This window comes from Emys orbicularis, chromosome 5, assembly GCF_028017835.1.
Source record: "Emys orbicularis isolate rEmyOrb1 chromosome 5, rEmyOrb1.hap1, whole genome shotgun sequence".
Taxonomy (NCBI): domain Eukaryota; kingdom Metazoa; phylum Chordata; order Testudines; family Emydidae; genus Emys; species Emys orbicularis.
In genome coordinates this window covers 46,739,187-46,762,700 of record NC_088687.1, presented here as the reverse complement: position 1 = coordinate 46,762,700, position 23,514 = coordinate 46,739,187, and the positions used below count along the sequence as shown (strand labels likewise).

At 45.4% G+C, this 23,514-nt stretch overlaps 1 protein-coding gene across 3 annotated transcripts in view; it reads right to left on the bottom strand.

Annotated features, from left to right (window-relative positions):
* Positions 1 to 17,362, bottom strand: part of HSPA4L (heat shock protein family A (Hsp70) member 4 like) — a 41,707-nt gene extending 24,345 nt beyond the window's left edge. Inside the window, exons 1-6 of one of the 3 annotated variants that reach the window (XM_065404646.1) lie at positions 17,183 to 17,362; positions 11,002 to 11,059; positions 9,232 to 9,372; positions 4,934 to 5,056; positions 3,534 to 3,633; positions 595 to 728 (exon numbers count right to left, since the gene is read on the bottom strand). In XM_065404646.1, the coding sequence (XP_065260718.1) occupies positions 595 to 728; positions 3,534 to 3,633; positions 4,934 to 5,056; positions 9,232 to 9,372; positions 11,002 to 11,059; positions 17,183 to 17,289 (663 nt within the window). In that variant the 5' untranslated portion in view covers positions 17,290 to 17,362. The remainder of the gene's footprint in view (positions 1 to 594; positions 729 to 3,533; positions 3,634 to 4,933; positions 5,057 to 9,231; positions 9,373 to 11,001; positions 11,060 to 17,182) is intronic. The other 2 variants (XM_065404644.1, XM_065404645.1) reach the window with 2 other exon arrangements.
* Between the last annotated feature and the right edge of the window lie 6,152 nt (positions 17,363 to 23,514).

The following is a 23,514-nucleotide window of genomic DNA, read 5'->3' as shown; positions in this document are numbered from 1 at the left end:
GACACTCTCCCCATCCCATCCCTTCCCACCTTATCTGGGGAGGGCCAGGGGAGGATGTCTCTGGACTGGCTGGAGGTGGTCCAGCAGGGTGGGCAGTGCGGCCGCAGCCTGCTCCAGCGGGCCAGACTGGGCAGCACAGCCGCAGCATGTTCCAGTAGGCTGGGCCGGGCGGCACGGCCGCAGCCTGCTCTGGGGTGTGTGCCCGAGCAGCACAGCTGCAGCCTGCCAGCCCCAGAGCTGCAGCTGCTTCGGAGGCTGGGGGGAGAGCAGCGTGGCCAGAAGCGGAGAGACTCTGGCCCTGCCTCTTCCCTTCTGGCTCTGCTGGCTGTGCTGCCTCTGTTGGGGGGAGGGGCTGTGTCCCACCTCTCCCTCTCTAAACCCGTTCATAAGCCGACCCCCGTCTCTGGTGCTTCCCTTTTTTACTAAAAAAATTCGGCTTATGAACGAGTATATATACGGTATTTACTACAAACAGGTTTGCCCACACCAGGCACGACATTTAACCATTCCGAAATTCACTCCACTGGTTTCCTGAGCATTGTCCCAATTAAGAGCATTGCCTCTGGTGCAACGATGTAGTAAAAATAAACTTACCTTCAGTTTTCCTTTGTTAAAAGCACAAACTGAAACTTGGTATGCAGAATGTCCCATATCTACAAAGACTATATTTCTTGGTTTCTCCTCCAAGGCTGGTAGATCTTGCTTATAAATTCCATAAGCTAGTGCAACTGTAAAAAAAAAAAAAAAAAAAAAAAAGTCTCAAGCAATTTTCAATAATTTAAGTTTGTTTGTTTAAAAAATAAAAAAATAAAGCCTAACTTAAGGCTCCTTTAAAAAAAATTAGGACTGTACAAAAATTCACTTGCGATAATATATATTGAAAGTCTACACAAATTTTCACTTTGTTAACATCAAATGATTTTGTTCTAAAGTGACAAAGATAAAAGAAGGTTACTCACCTGGTGCAGTAACTGAGATTCTTCGAGATGTGTCCCCCTATGGGTGCTCTATTTCAAGTGTTTGTGCATCTCTGTGCCGCTGATCAGAGAATTTCAGCAGCAGTGCCCATCTGGGTCACACATGCGCCATCTCCGCCTCACAGCGCCGTTGGCAACTCATCTGGCACATGTGACCTGACCCCGTCAGTTCCTTCTTTACTGTAGAGTACATAGTGTGAATTCCGAAGTAGAGGGGAGGAGGGTGGGTAGTGAAGCACCCATGGGGACACACATCTTGAAGAACCTCAGTTACTGCATCAGGTAATAATCTTTTCTTCTTCAAGTGATGTCCCTGTGGGTGCTCCACTTGACTGCAGAGCAGTGCCCCCTCTGTTGACAGAAGGGGCTTCGGAGTTTTCTGAGTGATTGAAGATAGTGCTGTTAGGCCTAGCAGTGTATCAGAGCCTAAGGTCCGGTAAATTGCGTAATGCTTTATGAATATATGTTCAGAGGCCCAGGTAGCTGCTCTGCATATGTCTATGAGTGGTACACTGTTTAGAAAGGCTACTGAAATTGCTATAGATCTGGCTGAATGAGTTCTGATCCCCGGTGGAGGTTGTAAATTGTTTTGTTGGTAGCAGAGGTGAATGCACCAGGAGATCCATTCTGAGAAGGAACTGAGGGGGTCAGGTCATTTGCGATGGATATGGCGCCAACAGCACCGCAAAACAGGGATTACGCATGTGCAACCCAGACAGGCACTGCTGCTAAAATTCTCTGTCTCAGGCATGCACTGACACCTGAAATGGAGCACCCACAGGAACATCACTCGAAAAAGGACATGCCATGGACAGTGGTCCCCAAACTGTGGGGCACGCCCCCCCTAGCAGAGTGTGGAAGAACGTCCAGGAGGGCATGGCGGGGCATGGGCCACCCCCACGAGAGGGTGGGGAAGGAGTGCTCCAGCTCTGCTCCAGCCAAGCTCCCTGCCACCAGCTCCTCACTCTAGAAAAGTCACTGTGATTTAAATTGCTCCACCTGGGTCCCACACAATGTACTCTACTTTGACTCTCCTACAATGGAAGCATTTCATCACAGCCACCCTTCTTTTGGCAAATGAGAATTTGATCCACCTTCTGCTGTAATCAATCATGGCTCTCAGATTGGCTGAAGAATTTGTAATACAGCAATGGACAACTGGAATGAGCAAATTACTCACTCATACAAATGCTGTTTGTGCCAATGCTGTAACTGGACTCTAGGCTGAGACAGGCTGGATAAGAAGCGGAGAAAGATATGTACCTAAATTTGAGGGAGAGAAAAAAATATGATTTGGATGGAGACTTCATAATGACTATGAAGTAAGCATTTTGTCAGATGTCAGACTGACAAAATGTCCATATCGTAACCAAGAGATGCACATGTTATTGCACCTGTTAATTAAGGATAATGGATCCAGTTGCCAGGGGAGGCAAGGAATTCAAAAGTACACTAACAAATTTGGAGTGTAGAGGGAGACATTACATCGTTGTTGATAGAGAAGAAACAGATCTGAATATTCTTTTATTCCCAAAAATCACTGGAGGGACTAAACTGGTAACAATTAGTTTTCCACAACTTCTTTTCAGATTACTATTCATCTTTCATGATGAAATTTTAGAATTAATGGTCTATTAATAAAGGCATGGGCAGTCATGACTACTGTAGTCAGCATTTCAACACAATTTATATTATTCTTGTTTTCAAATATGAAGGAAAAATGTGACTCCCTATTGTAATATATATTTAAGCCATACATTAGTAGGACTTCACCAAAACCAGATGAACTTTGAAACATGGTATGGTCACACTCTGGCATGCAGACTAGTACTCTTGGCTTGATTTGGGGATTGTGGGAAGTTATAGAATCGAAGTCATTTCTAAGTATGCTCAGTAAAAATCTGCTCTCACTTGAGGCCCCACAGAGTCCAATTTGACTAAGCGTCTGCCTACAGGATTGAGGCCTCAAAGAAGAATAAAGATTATGGCTTCTAGATGTATTTTTCTTGTATTTTATTTAATTTGTAGGAACTATTTGCCCTCAGACTTGAATCTTTCCTCCATTTCTTAAATATTAGCTTGTGACAAAATAACTATCTGATTGGCGTGTGTGTGCGTGTGCGTGAGTGAGTGAGGATCTTTTCTGCAACACATCCATCTCCCTGAAACTAAATACTACTGAGAAGAGCTATCTGGTCTCAAACCATAGACAAAGCACTCTGTGGCATGGTGCTTGGAATGTAGCAGTCCTGGTTTTAATGATTAAATAATAACAATAATAAAAAAAAATCACCCCACCCATACCCCTCACCTTCCAAAGACTTTTTTTATTATTATTATTATTAAAGTGGAGAACAGATGTAGTATTTTAACTGGACTTTCAGAAAAGAAAAGCATAACAGCTAAACTATCAATATTTTGTAGGTTACTTTATATATTTCTAACATGCAATTGGTTATGTAATGATTATTCAGAATCCAATCTTCGAAGTTTAAGAGACTGTTTAAAAAGTGTGTAACTTATTCCTGGTCTGCTTCTAGCAAGTATCAAATTTACCTGCTGTAGTTTCATTCATCAGCCTCAGACAGTTTAAACCTGCAACCTGCGCAGCTGCCATTACAGACCTTCTCTCAGCATCAGTGAAGAAACTAGGGACCTGTTTTCAAACAAAGGTTGTACTCCATTATACAAATCTCATGACACACAAAATCCTATGCTCACTTTAAAAGTTAACATAGCCATAAAACAAAACAATTCCACAAATTTGACTACCGTGGAAATTTAAGATGCCAATCATATTTAGTTAATACAGACTGATTAAAATTGCTAGATCTTTTAAAAAGTTTCTTCATTACAAGTTCCAATTATCCAAACTGGTATTAAGACAAATACATATCCTGCATTGTCAAGATTTACAGAATCAGTGAAAGTCCAGATGCAAGATGCACAAGTGTTTCTAAACACAAACTACATTTAATATATTTAACACTAAAAAAATCCCAGATAGCATAAGATTTCAAGAAACAAGGTTTAGATCTTAGTAAATAGTTAAACTAACTTTTTGTTAACAGAGAAAATATTTAAACATTTATATAGCACAGTAAAATTTTGGCTCACTTTCTAAACAAATCCAAGACATGTCTGACCCCAAAAGCATAAGCTATCTAAACATAAGAAACAAAAATATAAAATAATTCCAAAGCCTGAGGCTCCTTATTACAGGAAGCTACAGCTCAAGCTTAACTCCGGAGGGGTTGAAGAGTGTATCAGAATGAAGAACAGAAGGGAGGCAGAAAGAATGAAGCTAAATAAAAATAAGATCACACACACAAAAAGGCACAACCAAAGTTGTTTTATTTTTTTAAATTAGAAGCTCTTTGCGGCAGAGTCTCTGTCTTATTTGTATGGTACATATTACATTGGCATCCAAAATGTGCTATGAAAACTATTTTTTAACATTGTGGTTCCACAAGCAAAAAGAACTGAGAGATTGTGTAGAAAAAACACAAGTTAGGTATAGCTCTCACATTTCAGGAGAACTGCCGGTGGGGCCCTCAGAATCACAAAGTTTCTGCATAACTGGTCTACACTTCTTGTACAGTAGGTCTAAGATCTAGCTATAGGACGGGAGAAATTCTGTAGCATGTGTTAGGAAGCCTACTGCTGTACCAGAGTTGTCTGAGGAACACCACAAAGTCATCAAGCAAATTTTGGCTTTTAACCCCATGGAGTATAAAACCTCTACACAAGATCTGCCTGTTGTTTTTTTGGTGAATAGGTATCAGATATTAAGAATATATTTTGTGCTTTTCAGCATATATTTACAGTTTTATTTTGTTCTGGGTGGTTTCTGGCAGCACCTCACCTGGCTCTTTTCCAGTTCACACACTATTAAAATGTACTGTTTACATACAATTACCCATAAGCAGAACTCTGGTAAATATATCACAACTTACTGAAATCACACAGTCTGCCACTGGTTTTTTTAGTGCGCTTTCTGAAGTCTCTTTCAGCTTGGCCAAAAGCATTCCTGTAACCTGTTCAATTGCAAATGGTCTCTCTTCATCTAGGTATCGCACCTGAAACACAAGATTAAACAATTGCAAAGCAGACATGAATATTTTCACAGTACAAAGAAATGTTTTGTTTTATGGGCTGTTTCATCCCAATATTTCTTTGATCTTTAAGTCCTAAGTGCAACCACTTTGTAGGTGGACAGTAGGTGTCATTTCACACTAACAAGATAGCATCTAATTGTTTTAGACAAGAGTTTTCTAAATCTTTTCTCAAAAATTTCAAATAGGAGCAGAAAAACACAAGTATTAAAAATAAGATGGAACCAAACATATCATATGTCAAGTCAGAAAACAAACCAAATTCCTCCCAGAGATAAAAAGTAACATGTTTGAATTTCTCTTTTAGAGTTTGTCTAGTTTAGATTTCAAGCCCTTCTGGGCAGTGACATATCTTTCTCTAAGTTTTCACTACACCATGAGCCCAGACAGCACTCAAAATAACATCAACTGATGCTATAGCTACACATTGCTTATTTCACTCAAAGGATTTGAGTTGGCCGGCTGCATTTGTGTGCAGAAATCCTTGAGGGACCTGTATTAACTTGGGAGACATTCAAAGCACTGAAGTATCTGTTAAAAAAGCAGCCAACATACACAAAGATAACCAATTAAATATTAGTAATTCTGCACAACTCAGCATTGCACCACCTATTAAATACATAAATACAGGACAGTAGCTAAAATGATTATATTAAAGGATCAGGTTCCATACAGGCTAAAGAGAAAGGACTGAGATTTAATAAGAGAGTGGTACACACACGTTGATATAGGGAAAGCTAATCTGGTGTTGCTACTACGCAATATTCTAAATCACATTAGGGCTTGTCTACACTGTCTGTTAATGCTTTGAAGGAACAGTATGTCAAAGTGCACTACAGAATTTTTCGTGCATGGTAGCAAGGGCCAAACATGGTAGCAAGGGCCAAAGCACCATAGATTTAAACCCCCAACTTGCCACACACTAACAGACTGTGTAGGCACGCACTTAATTTTGAGTCAAACTAAATAAGACTTTTATCTTGCTGAACTTAAGTATTCACAGTTTAAATTATCAAGCCAGTTTTCCTCAAACTTGACTTCTGTAGATTCAAGTAAGAGTTAAAAAAAGCAGCCAAGTTAAAGGTCATGCCCTATATTTTACTGTATTTGAAGGTAGTAAACTAAATTTGTGCTATAGTGAGCATGAGATGCAAAAGCCATCAACAAACTCAATGAAGCCCAATGACATCCAAGGTAGAATCACGAAGAGGAGCTGGTGTATGAAAAGTTACTTTGGAGAAAAAATGCTTTTCATTTTCCTCATAGTTAAGGCCCCACCAAATCTATGGTCCATTATGGTTAATTTCACAGCCATAGGATTTAAAAATTGGTAAATTTCACGTTTTCAGATGTTTAAATCTGAAATTTCATGGTGTTGTAACTGTGGGGGTCCCGACCCAAAAGGGGATTGAGGGTGGAGGGGTCGCAGGCTCCCGGAGGTGGATCTGATCTCTTCCCCCCCCCGAGCAGCTGTCCAGGGGTGGACAAGTCCTGTCCCTCTCCAGCCCAGCCAAGATGGGACCCAACTCCACAAGTCACCTCCAGCTGCAGGAACCTCTGGGGCTGCTGCCCAGTCCCAGAGCATCCTGCAGCAGGGGGAGGCACCCGGAAGTGGATCTCGGCCTAGAGCAGGGGTGGGGAACCTTTTTTCTATCAGGGGCCATTGACCCAGAGGAAAAAAAAAAAAAAAAAAATCAGTTGCAGGCCACACAGCCCCCGCGAGGGGGCACATAAGCTTGGGGCTTCCCCTAGGCTCCGGGGTGGGGCCAGAAATGAGGAGTTCAGGGTACGGGAGGGGGCTCAGGGCTGGGGCAGGCAGTTGGGGTGTGGGATCTGGGCAGGAGTTAGGGTGCAGAAGGGGGTTCCGACCTGGAGGAGGGGGTTGGGGTGCAGGTGGGGGTGCAGGGTCTGGGAGGGAGTTGGGGTGCAGGAGAGGGTTCCGACCTCGGGCAGGGGGTGCGGGTTCCGGCCAGGCGGCACTTAACTCAGGCAACTCCTGGTTGGTGACACAGAGGGGTTAACTCAGGCTCCCTGCCTGGCCTGGCTCTGTGCTGCTCCTGGAAGTGGCCGACATGTCCAGCCCCTAGGCGGAGGCACGGACAGGCGGCTCTGCAAGGTGCCTGTAGGCACCAACCCACAGCTCCCACTGGCCGCAGTTCCTGGTCAATGGGAGCTGTGAAGCCGGCGCTAGGGGCAGCACGCAGAGCTTCCCTGATTGCCCCTGCCCTGAGGGGCCGCAGGGATATGCCGGCCGCTTCGGGGAGCTGCGTGGAGCCGCCCAGACTTTTAACGGCCTGGCAACCCTAGCTTCCCCCCACAGTAGTGTGAGCCAGTGCTCACAGCTCCAGCTTCCGGCCCGCAGCGTGGAGACTTGCTGCGGACCAGATGAAATTAAGCAGTGGCCTGAATTTGGCCCATGGGCCGTAGGTTCCCCACCTCTAGCCTAGAGGGAAGAGCTGAATTTCCAGAGATCCATCGAGCACCTGAATCCACCTCAACAGTTCAGGGCTAGTGCCATGACTGTGGCCATACCAGGGACGTAAAATGTTAATCAGTAAGCATTAGGCTTACTGTTAACCGACCTTAACGGTTAGCCCCCGGCCACGCCGGCCGGAGCGACCCCAGCCCCTCTCTCTTTAATCAGTTAACTGGTTAAACGATGTAATTTTAATTTAAACAGTTAACTTTTTAAATGATGTTTACATCCCTAGGCCATACACTACAGGCACAACTCACCAAAGAACTTCCACAGAAAGCACACTGATGTGGACAAGTTACACTTGTATACTCTCATCCAAAATGGCTTGTGTCCCTGCACAGTAAGCACTCCAGGAAAAAGATGCCAATTCATTACCAGAAGAGCTCCCCTGCCAGAAAACCTATCTTAGTCCTGTAGCTATGATGCTTGGATAGAAGTGTATTTTGGTATCGAAGCAAGGACAGCATGACATCAATTAATCCATGGCACTGCATATGCCAGCTCGCCTTACACCAAGTCATGGAGTCCCTGATCATGTTAAGAAGCAGACCTTAATCTCTCTTATGTTAAACTGAAAGCTGAATAGACCCAATAAGGATGAGGAAAAGCAACCAAAGCCTTTAACAACATTGTGTAACACTACAAATATGTTGAGTATAATTTGGTATTCATCTGTGTAATGCAGCAAGAATGCCAACTACATAAGGCCCCTCTCCAGCTTCTTTTTCTTCTGAGGCACCGGTGATTGCGACTGGTGCCTATCCGCTGGCTGCATGCAGTAGAAGCCGTGATGGTGCCGAGAGTCTCGTGAGGAGTCCTTCCTTGGCACCAGATCCCGGGACGATGGTGCCAGGGCACTCTGCACCAAGGAGGAGGTGCTAGGCGCGGGATGCCCGATCCAGGGTTTGACTGGGGCCGGAGTGCGGCCTCCATCAGCAGAACTTTGAGACGCTGGTCCCTGTCTTTCAAAGTTCTAGGGTGAAACCCGCAACAGATCCTGCACTGGTCTTTCTGGTGACTCTCTCCTAGACACTGCCAGCACAAAGTGTGCAGGTCACTTTTGAGCATGCGTTTACCGCAGGCCTCGCAAGTTTTAAACCCAGGGGACCGCGGCATGCCACGGCGCTGGGGAACCAAGGGGGGGGGGGGGAAGAAGAAACCTTAACACTAACACACTAACCATACTAAGAAGTAAACAACTTTGTACAACAGACACTGCTAACGGCACTTGCCAAGGCAAGAGCTATGCGACGTTCCAGCTAACCGTCACAGGTGGTAAAAAGAGGGGGTAGCGGGTCAGCAGGGTTCTATATTGAGCAACATGAACGCGCAACTCCAGGGGGTGCCCAGGCCAACCCGACGGATGCTGCTAGGGGAAAAATTTTACAGCTGCCGTGCAAGTGCGCGCACACACACCTGATTGGAATTGACATGAACAAGCACTCGAAGAAAAACTCTTCCTTTCCTTCCCTCCCCCAGGTTGGATGGATATGCATATATCCAGAGCCTTTATAGAATTTAAGAAAATTAAAATAGAAAGCTCAGTGAAGGAATTTCATTTGAGAAGTAAATTACAGCCAAGCAGAATCTCTATTTGCTTGTCAAAATAATGACGCAGATTATGACAGCAGTAGGTATGCATGGAAACTGCAAAACTCACCTTCAGCCCTACGCTCCCATTTGGCATCTTTTGAAGCTCATAGGGAAGTTTGACTCTTTCACCTTGTATGTAGGGATCATCAAATGCTCTTCCATGCATTTTTTTGAAGCCATGTAATGTATTCTTTACATTTGTGACAATCTGTGGAAGATAAATGTGTTGCTATGAGAGGCATATCAGAAAACACAGAAATTATGGCTTTATTTATCTCAGTGTGGCTTAAAGTTCAAAATAGGAACTAGTGGCCTGCTATGAACACGAACTTCCAGCATTTGAGCAATGTATCCTTTTCCTCACTTCTCACTGAATACAACTATTATTAAGCATGTCACTTTATTTATGAGACCAATTAATACACTCAAACCCACTTTCTGTGTCTAAGTCAGTATTCATTTCACTAGTTTTCCCCTTCCTGATCTTAAAAGGAACTTCCTATTATACCCAATTTGGACAGTGATTAACTACATACAACTATCTTAACAATATTATTAAAATATTGTAATTAAATGTCTAGTAATTTTTAGGGCTTAAAGTACCCAAAAAATGTTTAATTCAGATCCCAATTCAATATGAGCCTTCCACTTATCTACTCTCTCAATATTTCGGGATAGTGATTTAAAAACACAGATTTTAAAGCCTGACTTTTTTGACCCATCATATAGCAAAAGAACTTGCTCATTTTGTTTTATAATGAATACAGAATTTTTAAGCCAATTACAACTGTACTCCAGGCTTTGAAAGTGTACCTTGTATTTACTAGCCTGAGAATTAAGCTTAACAGTTGGAAGTCAATGTGAAACATAAAGGCCCCCATCTCCAGCAATGTCCAGTAGCTGTGTACTGATGAGCTGTGCATGGCTGCTGAAAATGAGGGTCCACCTGCCCCTGGAACATGCCTGAGGGCTCCATTCTTTTGGTTAATAGGTATAAGAGTATCTGAAATTTAACTACCCACCTTCTGGGAAGAGACATGGGAAGTTCTTTCCCTATTACTCCACAACTTCCTGACTAGGGTGCATGAGCATGTAAAGGGTAAGGGATATCCTCTGTTATTATTTCCACTCCCTAGATTCTGCTGCAAGGGGTCTTTGCTATTCAATCCTCATTTTTTAGGTATTCCTCCTAGTGATTATCTCCAGTCCCAGCCTTTGCTCCTGTTCTTAGTTTTCCCAAGCAGCAGCAAGTGAAGTTACAAAGATCACAAGTTTTACTGCTGTCCAGAGTTCTGAACAGAGGTAGTGAAACTGGCGAGTCTGAATTTCACTATACTGTCTGGGAAAGCTACAAGCAGCGGCACAGACATTTGTGTTGTGTCTATAAATTCAGAAAGACAGCATTCCTTCCGTTTTCATTTTCAAACTATAAGGGCCACAAGCTTTTCTTAATGAATGCTAACACTCTTCAGAAATTGAAGACTTGAGCCTATACCCATTCTTCTCCCCCCACTAAGGAAAGTTTCTTATTCTTCACTGGTGAGTAGACCAAGTCCTACATTTCTCCCTATCTTTCCTCTAAAAAGAAAAAATTAAAAAAAATCAAGAATTAACCAGAGGCAATATTTCAATTAGTTTTAACAGAGGGGTGTACAGCCTAATGATTTAGTAATAATGGTAACAAAAGCAAGGACATTTTAAGCATATATTTTAAGTTAAAACATGAAACAATGTATCAGATTTCTTCACCCTTACACTTCCCTCACAACTCAACCGGAGATGAGTAATTTAAAGATCACTTAAATTCCTGTAAAGTAATATGATTAGATCCATTTACCTGGCTTTTTGCTGCATTTCCTATGGCCCGGGTTTTGGATCCTAGAGATATACAAGCTCTAAATAACCACAGAAAAAGAAATATTCAGCTTTGACAGAAAACAATGTCAGGGGAAAAGTACACTTTTGTCCCCCCAGAGTAAACCCATACACTACTTTTAAAAGATCATCAATTGCTCCTTAAATTACTTTGTGGAATTCCTTAAAAGTCACATTAACATTTTCTATTGCCCGAAATTATTTCCCTTCCTTCAGTTGTAAGTGTGCTGGTAGTTGATGCCCAACACCTAAAGGCTTCATGCACCAGTAATAAAATATATTGTCTGTTCCAGCACATATTTTAATGTGCATTTTATTAGAATACCTAGTTCTTATAATGTTTTTCATCAGTAGATCTCAAAGTGTTTTGCAAAGCAGGCAAATATCAGTATCCCCATTTTGCAAGCAGGGAAACTGAGGCATGGAGTTTGCCCAAGGTCACCCAGCAGGCCAGCAACAGTATTAATACATCACTGGAATTTCTAGACATTAGAGATGAGAATTTTCTAACTCAAAAAGTGTTGCAGCCAACTCAAGGGAAATCTTTATTGGACTTTGTTCTAACAGACAAAGAGGAACTGATCAAAGAACTAAAGTTAATGGTAGCTTAGTTACAATGTTCATGACTTGATCACATACATACTGTGCAAGCAGAATGAAGTCCATACCAATAATATATATATGGTGCATTAATAGGACCAATTTCACAAATTTGAAAACAATTATGAGAAATCAGCTGGGGCAGAATTTAATCAGAAAAATGTGAATGATAATTGGAAATCATTAAATAATCCTTTCTAGAAGCTCAAAAAGTCACAATCCCAATTGAGGAAGGTGGCCATGGTAGTTAAAAAATAACCTGGTTTAGAGGGGAAGCGAAGGCAGATATATACACACACAAACACATACACACAAAAATCAAATGTGATCCTGAGATGAATAAACAGGGGAATCTCAAGTAGGAGTAGAGAGGTTATTTTCCCTCTGTATTTGGCTCTAGTGCAACTGCTACTGAAATGCTGAGTCCAGTTCTGGTGCATATTTTTCTGGGGCCCCCCATTTTTCCGGGAGCCCCTGGCCAGAGCATCTATCGCCCTGCCCCCTAACAAGGCTGGCTGGAGGGGGTAAGACAGGTGGCCAGATCACTCCTACTCCTCCGCCCCCCATCATTGCCCACCCACCCAAGTATCTCCTCCTGCCTACACCACTGCTGTACCAGTAGGTCCCCGGTATCCGTCGCCCTTTTCAAGAACACAACCCTGAGGTATACCGGGGACCCGCTGTATAGAGAGCGTACCGATCAAATTTGCAAATGAGACAAAGCTGAGGAGAGGGGGTTGCCAATACTTTTGGAGGATACAACTAAAATTCAGAGGGATTTTGATAAACTGGAGAACTGGGTTATAGACAACAAAATGAAATTCAACAAAGACAAATGTAAGGTGCTACACTTAGGGAAGAAAACCCCAAATGCACAAATACAAAATGGGGGGAAACTGGCTTGACAGCAGTACTGCTGAGAAGGATCTGGGAGTTGTGGTGGGTCACAACCTCAATATGAGTCACCAATGCAATGCTGTTGCTAAAAAAAAAGGGGGGGGGGAGATTGCAATTTTAGGTTGCATTAACAGAGGCATAGCATGCAAGTCACGGGATGTGATAGTACTGCTCTACTCGGCACTGGTTAGGCCTCAGCTGGAGTATTGTGTCCAATTTTGGTCACCAATGTAGAGAAAGGATGTAGAAAAACTGGAAAGGATCCAGAGGCAACCAACAAAGATAATCAAAGGGGTGGATTGCAAGCCATATGAGCAAAGGCTGAATGAACTGGATATGTTTAGTTTGGAAAAAGAGGAGATTAATTGGGGGGGGGGGGACACGACATGATAATGGTACTCCTGTGGGAATTCTGCACCACTGGGCAATGCAAAATTTGCGCAGAAAAGGGTTGCAGAGCTGCTGGCAGCCACCAGGGACCACTCAACCTGGCAAAGCTTAGTCTGCAAATAGAAGACACTTCAAGAAGGAATGGGGTGGGAGCTGGAGGGTTCCCAGCAGATGCACTTCCTGGCATACTTCTGCAGCAGCCAGTGTGGCTAACCCCAGGGCCGCCCAAGCAGCTGGCCCCGGAGCCAGCTACTCAAGCAGCCCTGGGGACAGCCAAGCTGGCCAGCTGCTTGGACAGCCCCCCGGGGGTGGTGGGTCCCCCATGTCCCCCCCAGCGGTGGCAAGCCCCCCGGGTCTCCCTCCCACCCCCCCAGTGGCGGGCCCTCCAGGACTCCCCTTTCGGCGGAAGACAGAGTGGCAGCAGGCCCCTCTCCCCAAGATTCAATCATGAGTATTTTTAGTAAAAGTCATGGACAGGTCACGGGCAAAAACCAAAAAATCACAGCCCCATGACCTGTCCATGACTTTTACTAAAAATACTCATGATTAAATCGTAGTGCTGGAGAGTAGGGATAGGGTCCAGAGTGACCTAGACAAATTGGAGGATTGGGCCAAAAGAAATCTGATGAAGTTCAACAAGTACAAGTGCAGAGTACTGCACTTACAAAGGAAGAATTACATGTACCGCTACAGGCTGGGGACCGACTGGCTAAGCACAGTTCTGCAGAAAAGGACCTGGGGATTACAGTGGACAAGAAGCTGGATATGAGTCAGCAGTGTGCCCTTGTTGCAAAGAAGGCCAACAGCATATTGGGCTGTATTAGTAGGAGCATTGCCAGCAGTTTGAGGGAAGTGATTATTCCCCTCTATTCGGCACTGGTGAGGCCACATCTGGAGTACTGCGTCCAGTTTTGGGTCCCCCACTACAGAAAGGATGTGGACAAATTGGAGAGAGTCCAGTGGAGGGCAACGAAAATGAGCTGGGGCACATGACTTACGAGGAGAGGCTGAGGGAACTGGGGTTATTTAGTCTGCAGAAGAGAAGAGTGAGGAGGGGATTTGAGAGCAGCCTTCAACTACACGAAGGGGGGTTCCAAAGAGGATGGAGCTTGACTGTTCTCAGTGGTGGCAGATGACAGAACAAGGAGCAATGGTCTCAAGTTGCAGTGAGAGAGGTCTAGGTTGGGTATTAGGAAACACTGTTTCACTAGGAGTGTGGTGAAGCACTGGAATGGGTTACTTAGGAAGGTGGTGGAATCTCCATCCTTAGAGGTTTTTAAGGCCTGACTTGACAAAGCCCTGGCTGGGATGATTTAGTTGGTGTTGGTCCTGCTTTGAGCAGGGGATTGGACTAGATGACCTCCTGAGGTCTCTTCCAACCCTAATATTCTATGACAACCATCTCACTACTGGCAAGCACATTTTTCAAACCCTGTGTCTGTTGTGCATATATTGAAACTTTAAGGATTCAGTAATAACTTTATTAAGATCCCTGCAGGAATGCTAACAATCAAGATTCCTCTCAGTTACAGAGTAAAAATTTGAGAATAGTTACTAATTAAAGCAGCGGGATTCAAAAATGCATTGCTAGCTAGCATGTGCTAACTAAATGCATTCTACAAGTCTACACTGCCTTGTTTCCACAAGACTTTACCATGGGTTAGCACATGCTAATTCCTAGGGTAGACCACAAACACCTGTCTTGGAACAAATATTTGGGGAGGTTCAGGCTAGTTTATGATGCTGTTAACTACCTCAAGTTAGTTGGAAATGAGCAGACATACCTAAAGAACATATTTAGTTTGCATGTGTTATCTAACCTGTTAACTCCATGCCTTTAAATCCTGATCTAGGCAAACCTAGAAGAGTTGTCCCCAACCTTTCTGTTGCAATAGCATATTCACGTTCCCAGAAGAGTGTGGCGGGCACCGGACGACCAGCTGCCGAAATGCCACCGAGAACCGGCGTCATCAAGAAGCGTCGCCGCCAAAATGCCACCGAGAAGCTGCGGCATTTCGGCGGCGACGCTTCTCGGCGGCATTTCGGCGGCTGCGCTCCTCGGCGGCGGGTTGTCCGGCAGAAGCGCTCCCTTGTCAGTAGGCGGGCGCACATAAATGCCATGGCGCCTGCGGGCACCGCGTTGGGGACCACTGACCTAGACATTTACAGAGGTTCTTGGAGCTCACCTGGGCCTTACTAAATTAGGTACACCTTTCTAAATCCAAAGTCTAAACAAGGCCATATTGGCTTGATAAGGCTTAGTGCTCCTATGCAAAGTAAAAATTGCTTGTTTGACATTTCTATCCAGTACAATAATTCACACTACTTCAAAAAAGCAGACAGAAAATTAATTCTCTTCCTAAAGCCTCATTAGATTGTATTAGGGCTGAGTCTCAACTTGAAAAGTCAAGATAAATACCATAAGTCCTTCAATACCTAGACAAAAAGAGGAGCTGTTTAATGATTTTTATAAAGCATCCTGCTGCACCCAAGTATCAAAGCACATGGTATGTTTCCTCTAGTTATGTCAACTTGCTTTTGTCAGTTTGAAAACAGCTAAATTGTGTATATTATTCCATCTGATATACTAAAAGGCTAACTAAATACACTGAAATGTCTGAAGTGCATATACAAAGAATGCACTCCAAAAACAGATGTTAAGCAGAAGTGGTATTCTAAAATAGATAGACCTGAATATACTTGATATTTGGGGATTCTTTGGAGTAGTCTCAAGACAGTGTTGCCTATTAAGAATGGTCTCTGGCACAAGTTTCAAAATAGGTTTCAAAATGTTGATGCTCACAAAAACAACAACAATCTAGTTCCTTACTAAAAATTTTGGAAACAAAGGAAAGGGCGGTATTATCAGATAATACATTGTGGTATTTAAAGCAAAGCGTCTTCATCATTAACATCTTAGACACGTTAACCAGTGTGTTTCAGTACTTGGCTTTTTTTTTTGTAATAGACTAAAGCCTTTTTGTATATAAATAAATATTGAGCAAAGTTAAACACATTTATTCCCAAGAGATGAAATAGTAAAATACTATACTCAAAACAGACTTCTCTGGGAGGAGCAAGGCTTACTTTAGTTGCTCTTTATGGGTCTGGAATTTTTTTTACAAATGAGCATGCACCATTCAAGAAGTACCGTTTATGAGCCTTTTACATGAATTCCTGGTTTCTAGTAGAACATTACACACAGCTGAAGCTTACTTAAAGTCCGACCTAGGTATAGAAACAGAGGAGGCAAATCTCCACCTACTCTTGCGTGTCCCATCATCACGAACATAGTCCATCCCCCCTTGCTAGAAACCTCGATATTTCACAGCCAGGAGAGGAAGCAGCAGAACAAGTAGGAACAAGATTTGGGGGGGGGGGGGGGGGAGGGAAGAAGAAAGACTCCTCATATCACCCTCTTTTATCCTCCTTCAGACAACCTCCTCTTCCATCTCCTCTAGTCCCTCATGCTCATTCCATCATCTGTTCTTAGTGAAATAGCTTCTGAACACTGCAAACCACTGCAATGTGAATTGTGCATAAACCCATCTGTTTAAAAGAGATCTTCGCTGACCAAATCCCGAAGTATCAGAGGGCAGAGAAATTCCACTGGGTCTCAGAAAAGGCCTCCTTCAGCAGGCTATAAAATGCGTTCCTATCACCTCCCGGGCACCAGAGATGATAACCAAGACATATCACTTGAACAGAACCCCCACCCGAAATCATCGTCAGCTAGCCTGTCACAGAGGTGGGAGGCAGGGAAAGGAGCGCAGAGGAGAATGGAGGAGGAGGAGGGGAAGCAGATGAATGAGCAGGACCTAATCCTGCCACTGATACCGCACTGCTCCAGCAGATCCCAGGCACGGACACACGCACCCGCCGGCCACTGCCACTACCCGCGCTCCTCGGCTCCGCTCCCCCGGGCCACAGGGGGCTGAGAGCGACCCGTTCCAGGCCCGGGGGCAAGAGGGGCTCTGTCCAACAAGAGAAGCGAACGGGGATCTGCGTGCTGGAGCTTCTCAAAGCGACTGTCCCCTCTGGGGCCACGCTGACGCGCCCTGTCCTCAGGGGGTGTGTGCACTGACGGGGAAGGCGCCGGTACCCGCGAGAGGGGCCCGGTACGCACGGGGGTGCAGCGGTCGGGGAACGGGGCCCGGTACGCACGGGGGGGGGGGGGGACAACGGGCGGGGGACGGGGCCCGGTACGCACGGGGGGGGGGGGGGACAGCGGGCGGGGGATGGGGGCCGGTACTCACGGGGTGCAGCGGTCGCTGTACTCATTGGCGATGGTCTCGATGCCGCCGCTCCGCGCCACCGCGACATAGCAGTTGAGGAAGCCCAAGTCGATGCCGACCACAGACATAACTGCGCCCGGTGCCTTCCGCTCCCCGCGGGCCTGTCGCTGCAGCGGTCTCGGCTGCCGACACCGGCTCCCAGTCCCTACCCGTCGCGCTCCCCACTGCGGAGCAGCAGCCACCAACCGGCAGTTACTCTCCTCTGCGCAAGCGCGCTGCGCCTTCCGGCGAGGACTGCGCGAGACCCCGACGGACCTTCGGCACTTTCCGGACAGACTCGGGCTGAGGCGGCTCCGGCCGACATGAGTTCGAGAAAGATCTGGAAAGGGGAGGAGGGCGCGTTTGTATAAGGGCGACATCGTGTGGCCACACAGAAGTACTGCTGCTGCCCTCCCGCCCTCCGCTTCTAGCCGCGTCGTCCCACCCCCCACCTGGTTAAAGGGCCAGCACCCAAAATAAAGGGACTGTTCTGCAAGTGAATTGCAGTTAATGATGGTCTCTTGATTAGAGTATAGCTGGACTGCTCCCATTGCATTATAATTAGATAAAATTGGATGGTGTATAATTGGGTCATAGCTAGGGCGCCATCATGGAGTCATGGATCCGTGACTTTCCGCAACCTCTGTGACTTTTGCAGCGGCCAGTGTGGCCGACCCCAGGGCTGCCCAAACAGCTGGCTCTGGGCCCAACCACATGGGCTGCTGTTGGAGCGTCTCTGCTCCCAGCCACTACTCCAGCAGCCCCTGGCAGCAAGTCCCTGGGTCACCCAGAGCAGCGGCTGCTCTGGTGGCCCCTGACACCTGGTGCCCCTGGGCCCAGCCCCCCAGAGCATAACTTCCCAGTACCGCCTGTCCCCCAGTAGCACCCCCCCCGGCTCCCTCTGCAGCAGTGACCTCCCAGAGTGTCCCCTGCAACAATGCCCCCCCCCCCAATTTATTTAGGGGTATTTATAGTATAAGTCATGGAAGTCATGGATAAGTCACAGGCCCTGAATTTTTGTTTATTGCCTGTGACCTGTCCATGACTTTTACCAAAAATACCCGTGACCAAATCATAGCCTTAGTCATAGCATGAAACACAGCATTGCTGGCTGCTAACACGTTACTGGGAAGGGGTGCTATATTAAAGCCCCAGCTCCTGATGTCATGTGATTATGGGAGATGCTTAACTCTCTGTTTTTTAAATACATCGTTAGTCCCCATGTTTGCAGAGGAGAGATTGAAAATGTGACATCATAAAAGCTTAAACTCCAGGCAGCAAATGAAAAGAACCCAACATTTATTCCCTTTTAAAAATCTCATGATTGTCTTTTTATTTGACTCATGATTTTTGAAGACTTGGGATTGGCTCATGCATTAATAGTTTAATGTTATAATCTTATATACATGCTAGTCTATGCTATTCTGTTACTATGTCTAATTTTATGCCCATGATCTTCCAACTGACTGTGTGGGCACAGGCTACAGTTGCAGAATTTATGTTAATATTTATTTAGGCTAGAGAGTAAAACAAATAAAATGCTATGTTATAGTTAATAATTTATTGCAACATATTTATATAATTATAACAATCCAGTATAATTACAGTTAGATAAATAATTAAGTATGATTAATGTGATTTTATGCATCAATTATGATTAATATGTAGGTTCGCACTACATAGCCACCTTTCATCTGAAGATTTCAAAGTGTTTATCCAATGTCAATTCAGTTTAGATTCACAACACCTTTGCAAAGTACAATAGGTAAGTATTTAGTGCCTACTTTACCAGTGAGACACAGAGAGGTTATGTGCCCAAACCTGTAAGGTACTGAGCATCTCCTGTAAGATTTAGAGCATTCTCATCTCCAACCAAAGACAATGAGACTTTAGGAACCTCAGCACATTTCACGATAGGGCGCGTCAGGCTATAGCTCTCTCTGATTGAGAAAAGCACTTAAGCATGTCTGTAAATGCTTTGTTGAATCAGGGCCTAATTCCCGCTCACCTTACTCATATAAGTGACTCACTGTCTTCAGTTAATCTGTTTGTGAAAGAAAAGCAGGGAAGCCCAATTTAGCTCTTAGAGAGATAGCACCATGCGGTCAGCAGCTGGAACCAATTTAAAATTCATATGCATTGTTTTATACATTGCATAAACCACCACTTCTGATAGCATCATATAGAAGCCCATCATGTGTATGTGTATAATCATCACTGTATAGATATATATGTCCACTAATATGCCTCAACGCCATCTACAGGAATCCTCATTCTTTAAGGGTGAGTGGGTGTCCATAAACATTTGTTTAGTTGTCCATTTTGTTGAGACTTCAAACAATTCACTCCATTTTAGGGATGGTTTTGTGATGTTGATATCTGTGCCATTAAATCATATTATGTTTGGCCACTAAATTTACTTGATCATTACACTTGGCCACATTTTGGTCACTGTGCCTGACAATTATGGAAAACTATTTGCAGTCTGGAAGCATTTCAATGCCAAAATTGTTATCTCCTTCTTTGTTATTTTCCTTTTCTACATCGGGAGTAGGAGACTGCATATCCATATAATGTGTACCCTTTTTCTGGGATTACTTCAGTTGTGCAGGGCAATTCCAAATCCTGCAAATTTTATTTATAGGATGGTAAAGTCCATAAATATCTTTCAGGTCTTGAAAAAAAGTCACCTCCTTCTGACAAAAACTTTATGATATTTTGACACACTGATGTTTCAATGTGACACTATGATGCGTAAGTTTGTCCTACTGGAAAATCTCCAAATAAATGGAAACAAGTTTGTGTCCCAGTCAGTGATTTGATTGTTCTCCCCCCCCCCGCCCCCATCTTCCTCTCCTTTATATCCCCATCAGTGTTCTGCACCACAACCTGCATGCTCTTGGGCAAGGAGAACTGGATACCAATTCTTTTTGAAGCCTTCAGTATGTCTCCATAAGCAATCAGAGATCTCACGGTTGGGCTTAAGCTAGTACGGTGTCACTGCTCAAGTAAAACAAGCTGCTGCTTTTGGTTAGCTTCAGCAATTCATGGCCCAATTTCCTTTTCTGACAGCAGAATCAGACATCTCTAGCAGCTAGACTGAAAGGGGAGGCTATTCACAGTTCAGTTTTTCCTTCTGGCTGCTTTGGGCCCCAGAAATCGTAAGATTGGTCCTGAATGACTCAAGAAACTGCTGCTGTGCATAAAACCTCTGCAGTACTCCCAACTGGCTGCCTACACAAGACTTGGGAAACAGAGGCCAAAAATCAAACCCAAGTGTTCTGTGTAGCAGTTCAGAGCCTGCTATTAGGTCAACTCCAGAGGGAACCATACAGCCTGGCAGAAGGGAGTCAGGCATCACTGCAGAGGTGTAAGCACATCACACTTGCAACTTCCTTTCTCCATAGATCCTCAGGGCAAAACTATGCCAATGTCTTCTGACCGGCCTAAAAATTACTTAGCACACTCTTGTTTCTCTCTCTCTCTATATATATATACACACACACACACAAAATATCAATATAATTAATAACCTGACCCTCATCATAGTATCTAAGACTGATGAAAGATGATCCTACTCCAGAGAAATTAGAATGGTTTGGACAGACAGTGAAAGTTCCTGGTTTTGAATTACTGTATGATTAATGTAAAAGTAAATTTATAGTGTTTTATTCTGAGAATGCTAATAAGAAAGCCATTTAAGATGGGGTTGCAGGAGAGGGTGAGGAGTGCAGGCTCTGGGAGGGAGTTTGGGTGCAGGAGGTGGTGTGTGGGAAGGGGGGGTGCAGGCTCCAGGCTGGGCCAGGGGGTGGGAGTGCAGGAGAGGGTGAGGGGTGCAGAGTGCGGGTGCAGGCTCTGGGAGGGGGTGGAGGGTGCGGCGCTTACCTGGGGCTCCTAGGTAGGGCAGGCCAGGGGGCCTCCACGCACTGCTATCCCCAGGCACTGCCCCCACAGCTTCCTATTGGCAGCAGGGGCGCTTGGGGCAGGAGTAGTGTGCATAGATACAGACCCACCCCACCCAGGGGCCGCAGGGAGGGGCCGGCAGCCACGGGAGTGAGCAGGCAGGAAGCCGCTCAGCTCCACCGCACTGCCGGTGGTGGGTGGGGGCCCCGGGCGGTTTTAAATTGCCTGCGGAGTTGGGGTTCCTGGGGAAGCCCTGCACCCTATCTGTGCGGACTCGCTGTGGGAAACAGTGTGAAAAGGGGATGCTGAATACTCCAAGATCAGACCCAGTAAGGTCGAAGCTGTGTAAGCTTCTTGCCCTGGAGACCGTATGCTCAAAGAGAGGAGGCATGCTCCCCCAGAGTCCTGACTGGCTTCATATGGAGTAGTTTCAGAGCATTGCCCGGTGACTGTGACAACTGGTGGCAGAGATGGGATCAAACTGCACCCCGTGGACAGAGCATCCTGCAGTGACTGGGGAGCAGTAAAACAAAGGGGGATTAGCGAGAGTTGGGCATGCTGGAGGCTCTGAGAGGTGCGGTTCCATGAGGCGGAGGTGCCTACAGCTTAACCCCCAAAAGAGAGTAGACCCTCAAGAAGGGCTGTCGCACTGAAGGGGTTCCTCCCAGGGATCGTGGGGAGCTGAGTGCACACAGGCCTGTGAATCTGGGACCCCTTGGGAACAGCATGGAGATGGCCTATAACCATCTCCTTAAGAAGGATATTGTAGAGCTGTGCAGAGAGAGAGAGGGCTGCGCATTGGAAAATTCACCAAGGCACTGCTGATTGCCCAGTTGGAAGAGAATGATCACTCTTAGGAGCCGGTTCCTGAGCCAGCTGGGGCCACGAGAGAAGCTGGGAGCAGCCAGGCTGTGCCAGGGTTCCTCCCAGCCACTGACCCAGCCAGGAATGCGGGAGGGGCTGAAAGCAACCAGGCAGCCCCAGGATCCACCTACCCGATCAGCAGGGAATCTTCCCGACCGAGTTTCCCATTGGTGGAGCTGAAATGGTTGGAGTTGGAAATGGGACTGAAACTGAAAGAGCTGGAGTACCAGGAGAAGGAATGGCAGGACCATGAGAAGGAACGGGAGGACCGTGAGAGACAGAGGCAGCATGAACTGTTGATGGCAGAGCGGAGAAGCAGCGAGACCCCTACTGTGGGCCCAGCGTGGCTAAGCCCACAGGGAACTCTGATATCAAAGTGCTGCCTCAGTTTAAGGAAGGGGATGATACAAATGCCTTCTTTGCTGCCTTTGAGAAGGCCTGCAATGTGCACCAGGTTGACCTTGCAGACAGGCTTTGGCATCTCACCCCCTTACTGGGTCCCAAAGCCATAGAGATGTTTAGTCAGATGGATGAGATGGAAGCAGGGGACTATGAAGTGTTCAAACAAGCCCTGCTGCGCAAGTTTGAGCTGACCCCTGAGGTGTACAGGAAAAGGTTCCAGAGTGTGCAGAAGACCCAAGGGGATGACCTATCTGGAACTGGTCATGCTGATGGGGGGAAATACACCCGCAAGTGGGTGAATGGGGCCTCCCCTGATGGAAAATCAGAGGTGGAATATGTACTGACTTTCCGGGAAAAGCTCTCTGGGCTAATGGACTTGGCCTGGGAGAATTTAGCCAGGACTCAAGGGAAGCAAAAGGTCTGGTACAACCGCTCAGAACGTGCCCACTCCTATGCTACCGGGGACCAGGTGGTGGTTCTCATTCTCGTGAGAAAGAGCAAACTACATGCTGCCTGGGGTGGGCCCTTTAAGGTCATCAAGCAGCTGAAGGAGGTAAACTATGTAGTGAAACCCTTGCGGCCAGAGTCAGGCACTGGTACAATGAGAGTCCATGAAAATGTTATCCCAGAAGAAACGTGATTAGAGCCTCAATAGCTGAACACATCTTTGTGAAACTTATTCAACATAAGAATGGCCAAAGGTCCATCTAGCCCAGTACCCTGTCTTCCAACAGTGGCCAATGCCAGGTGCTTCAGAGGGAATGAAGAGAATAGGGAATCACCACATGATCCATTCCCAGCTTCAGGCAAACAGAGGCTAGGGACACCATCCCTCTTTCCAACAGATTTTGCCATTTAAAGCAGATTCACTCAGTCCCTTAACTGTCATCATAAAGACACATGTACATATGCTGGACATGGACATCAAAGAAGCAATCTGCTACAAATAAGAAGAACAACTTTTACATTTCTACCTTTCTTGTATGACTCTCAGGGCCAAATGTTTAACAGACCTCCTTAAAGGCTTCAAGATTTGTAGGCAGATTTATTTGCATGGCAAATTGGTCAGTTACATGTAAATACAGAAAGTACATAAGACTTTGTGCAAATGCCAAGGTTTGGCCCTAAAAGATCTGTTAGCTAGC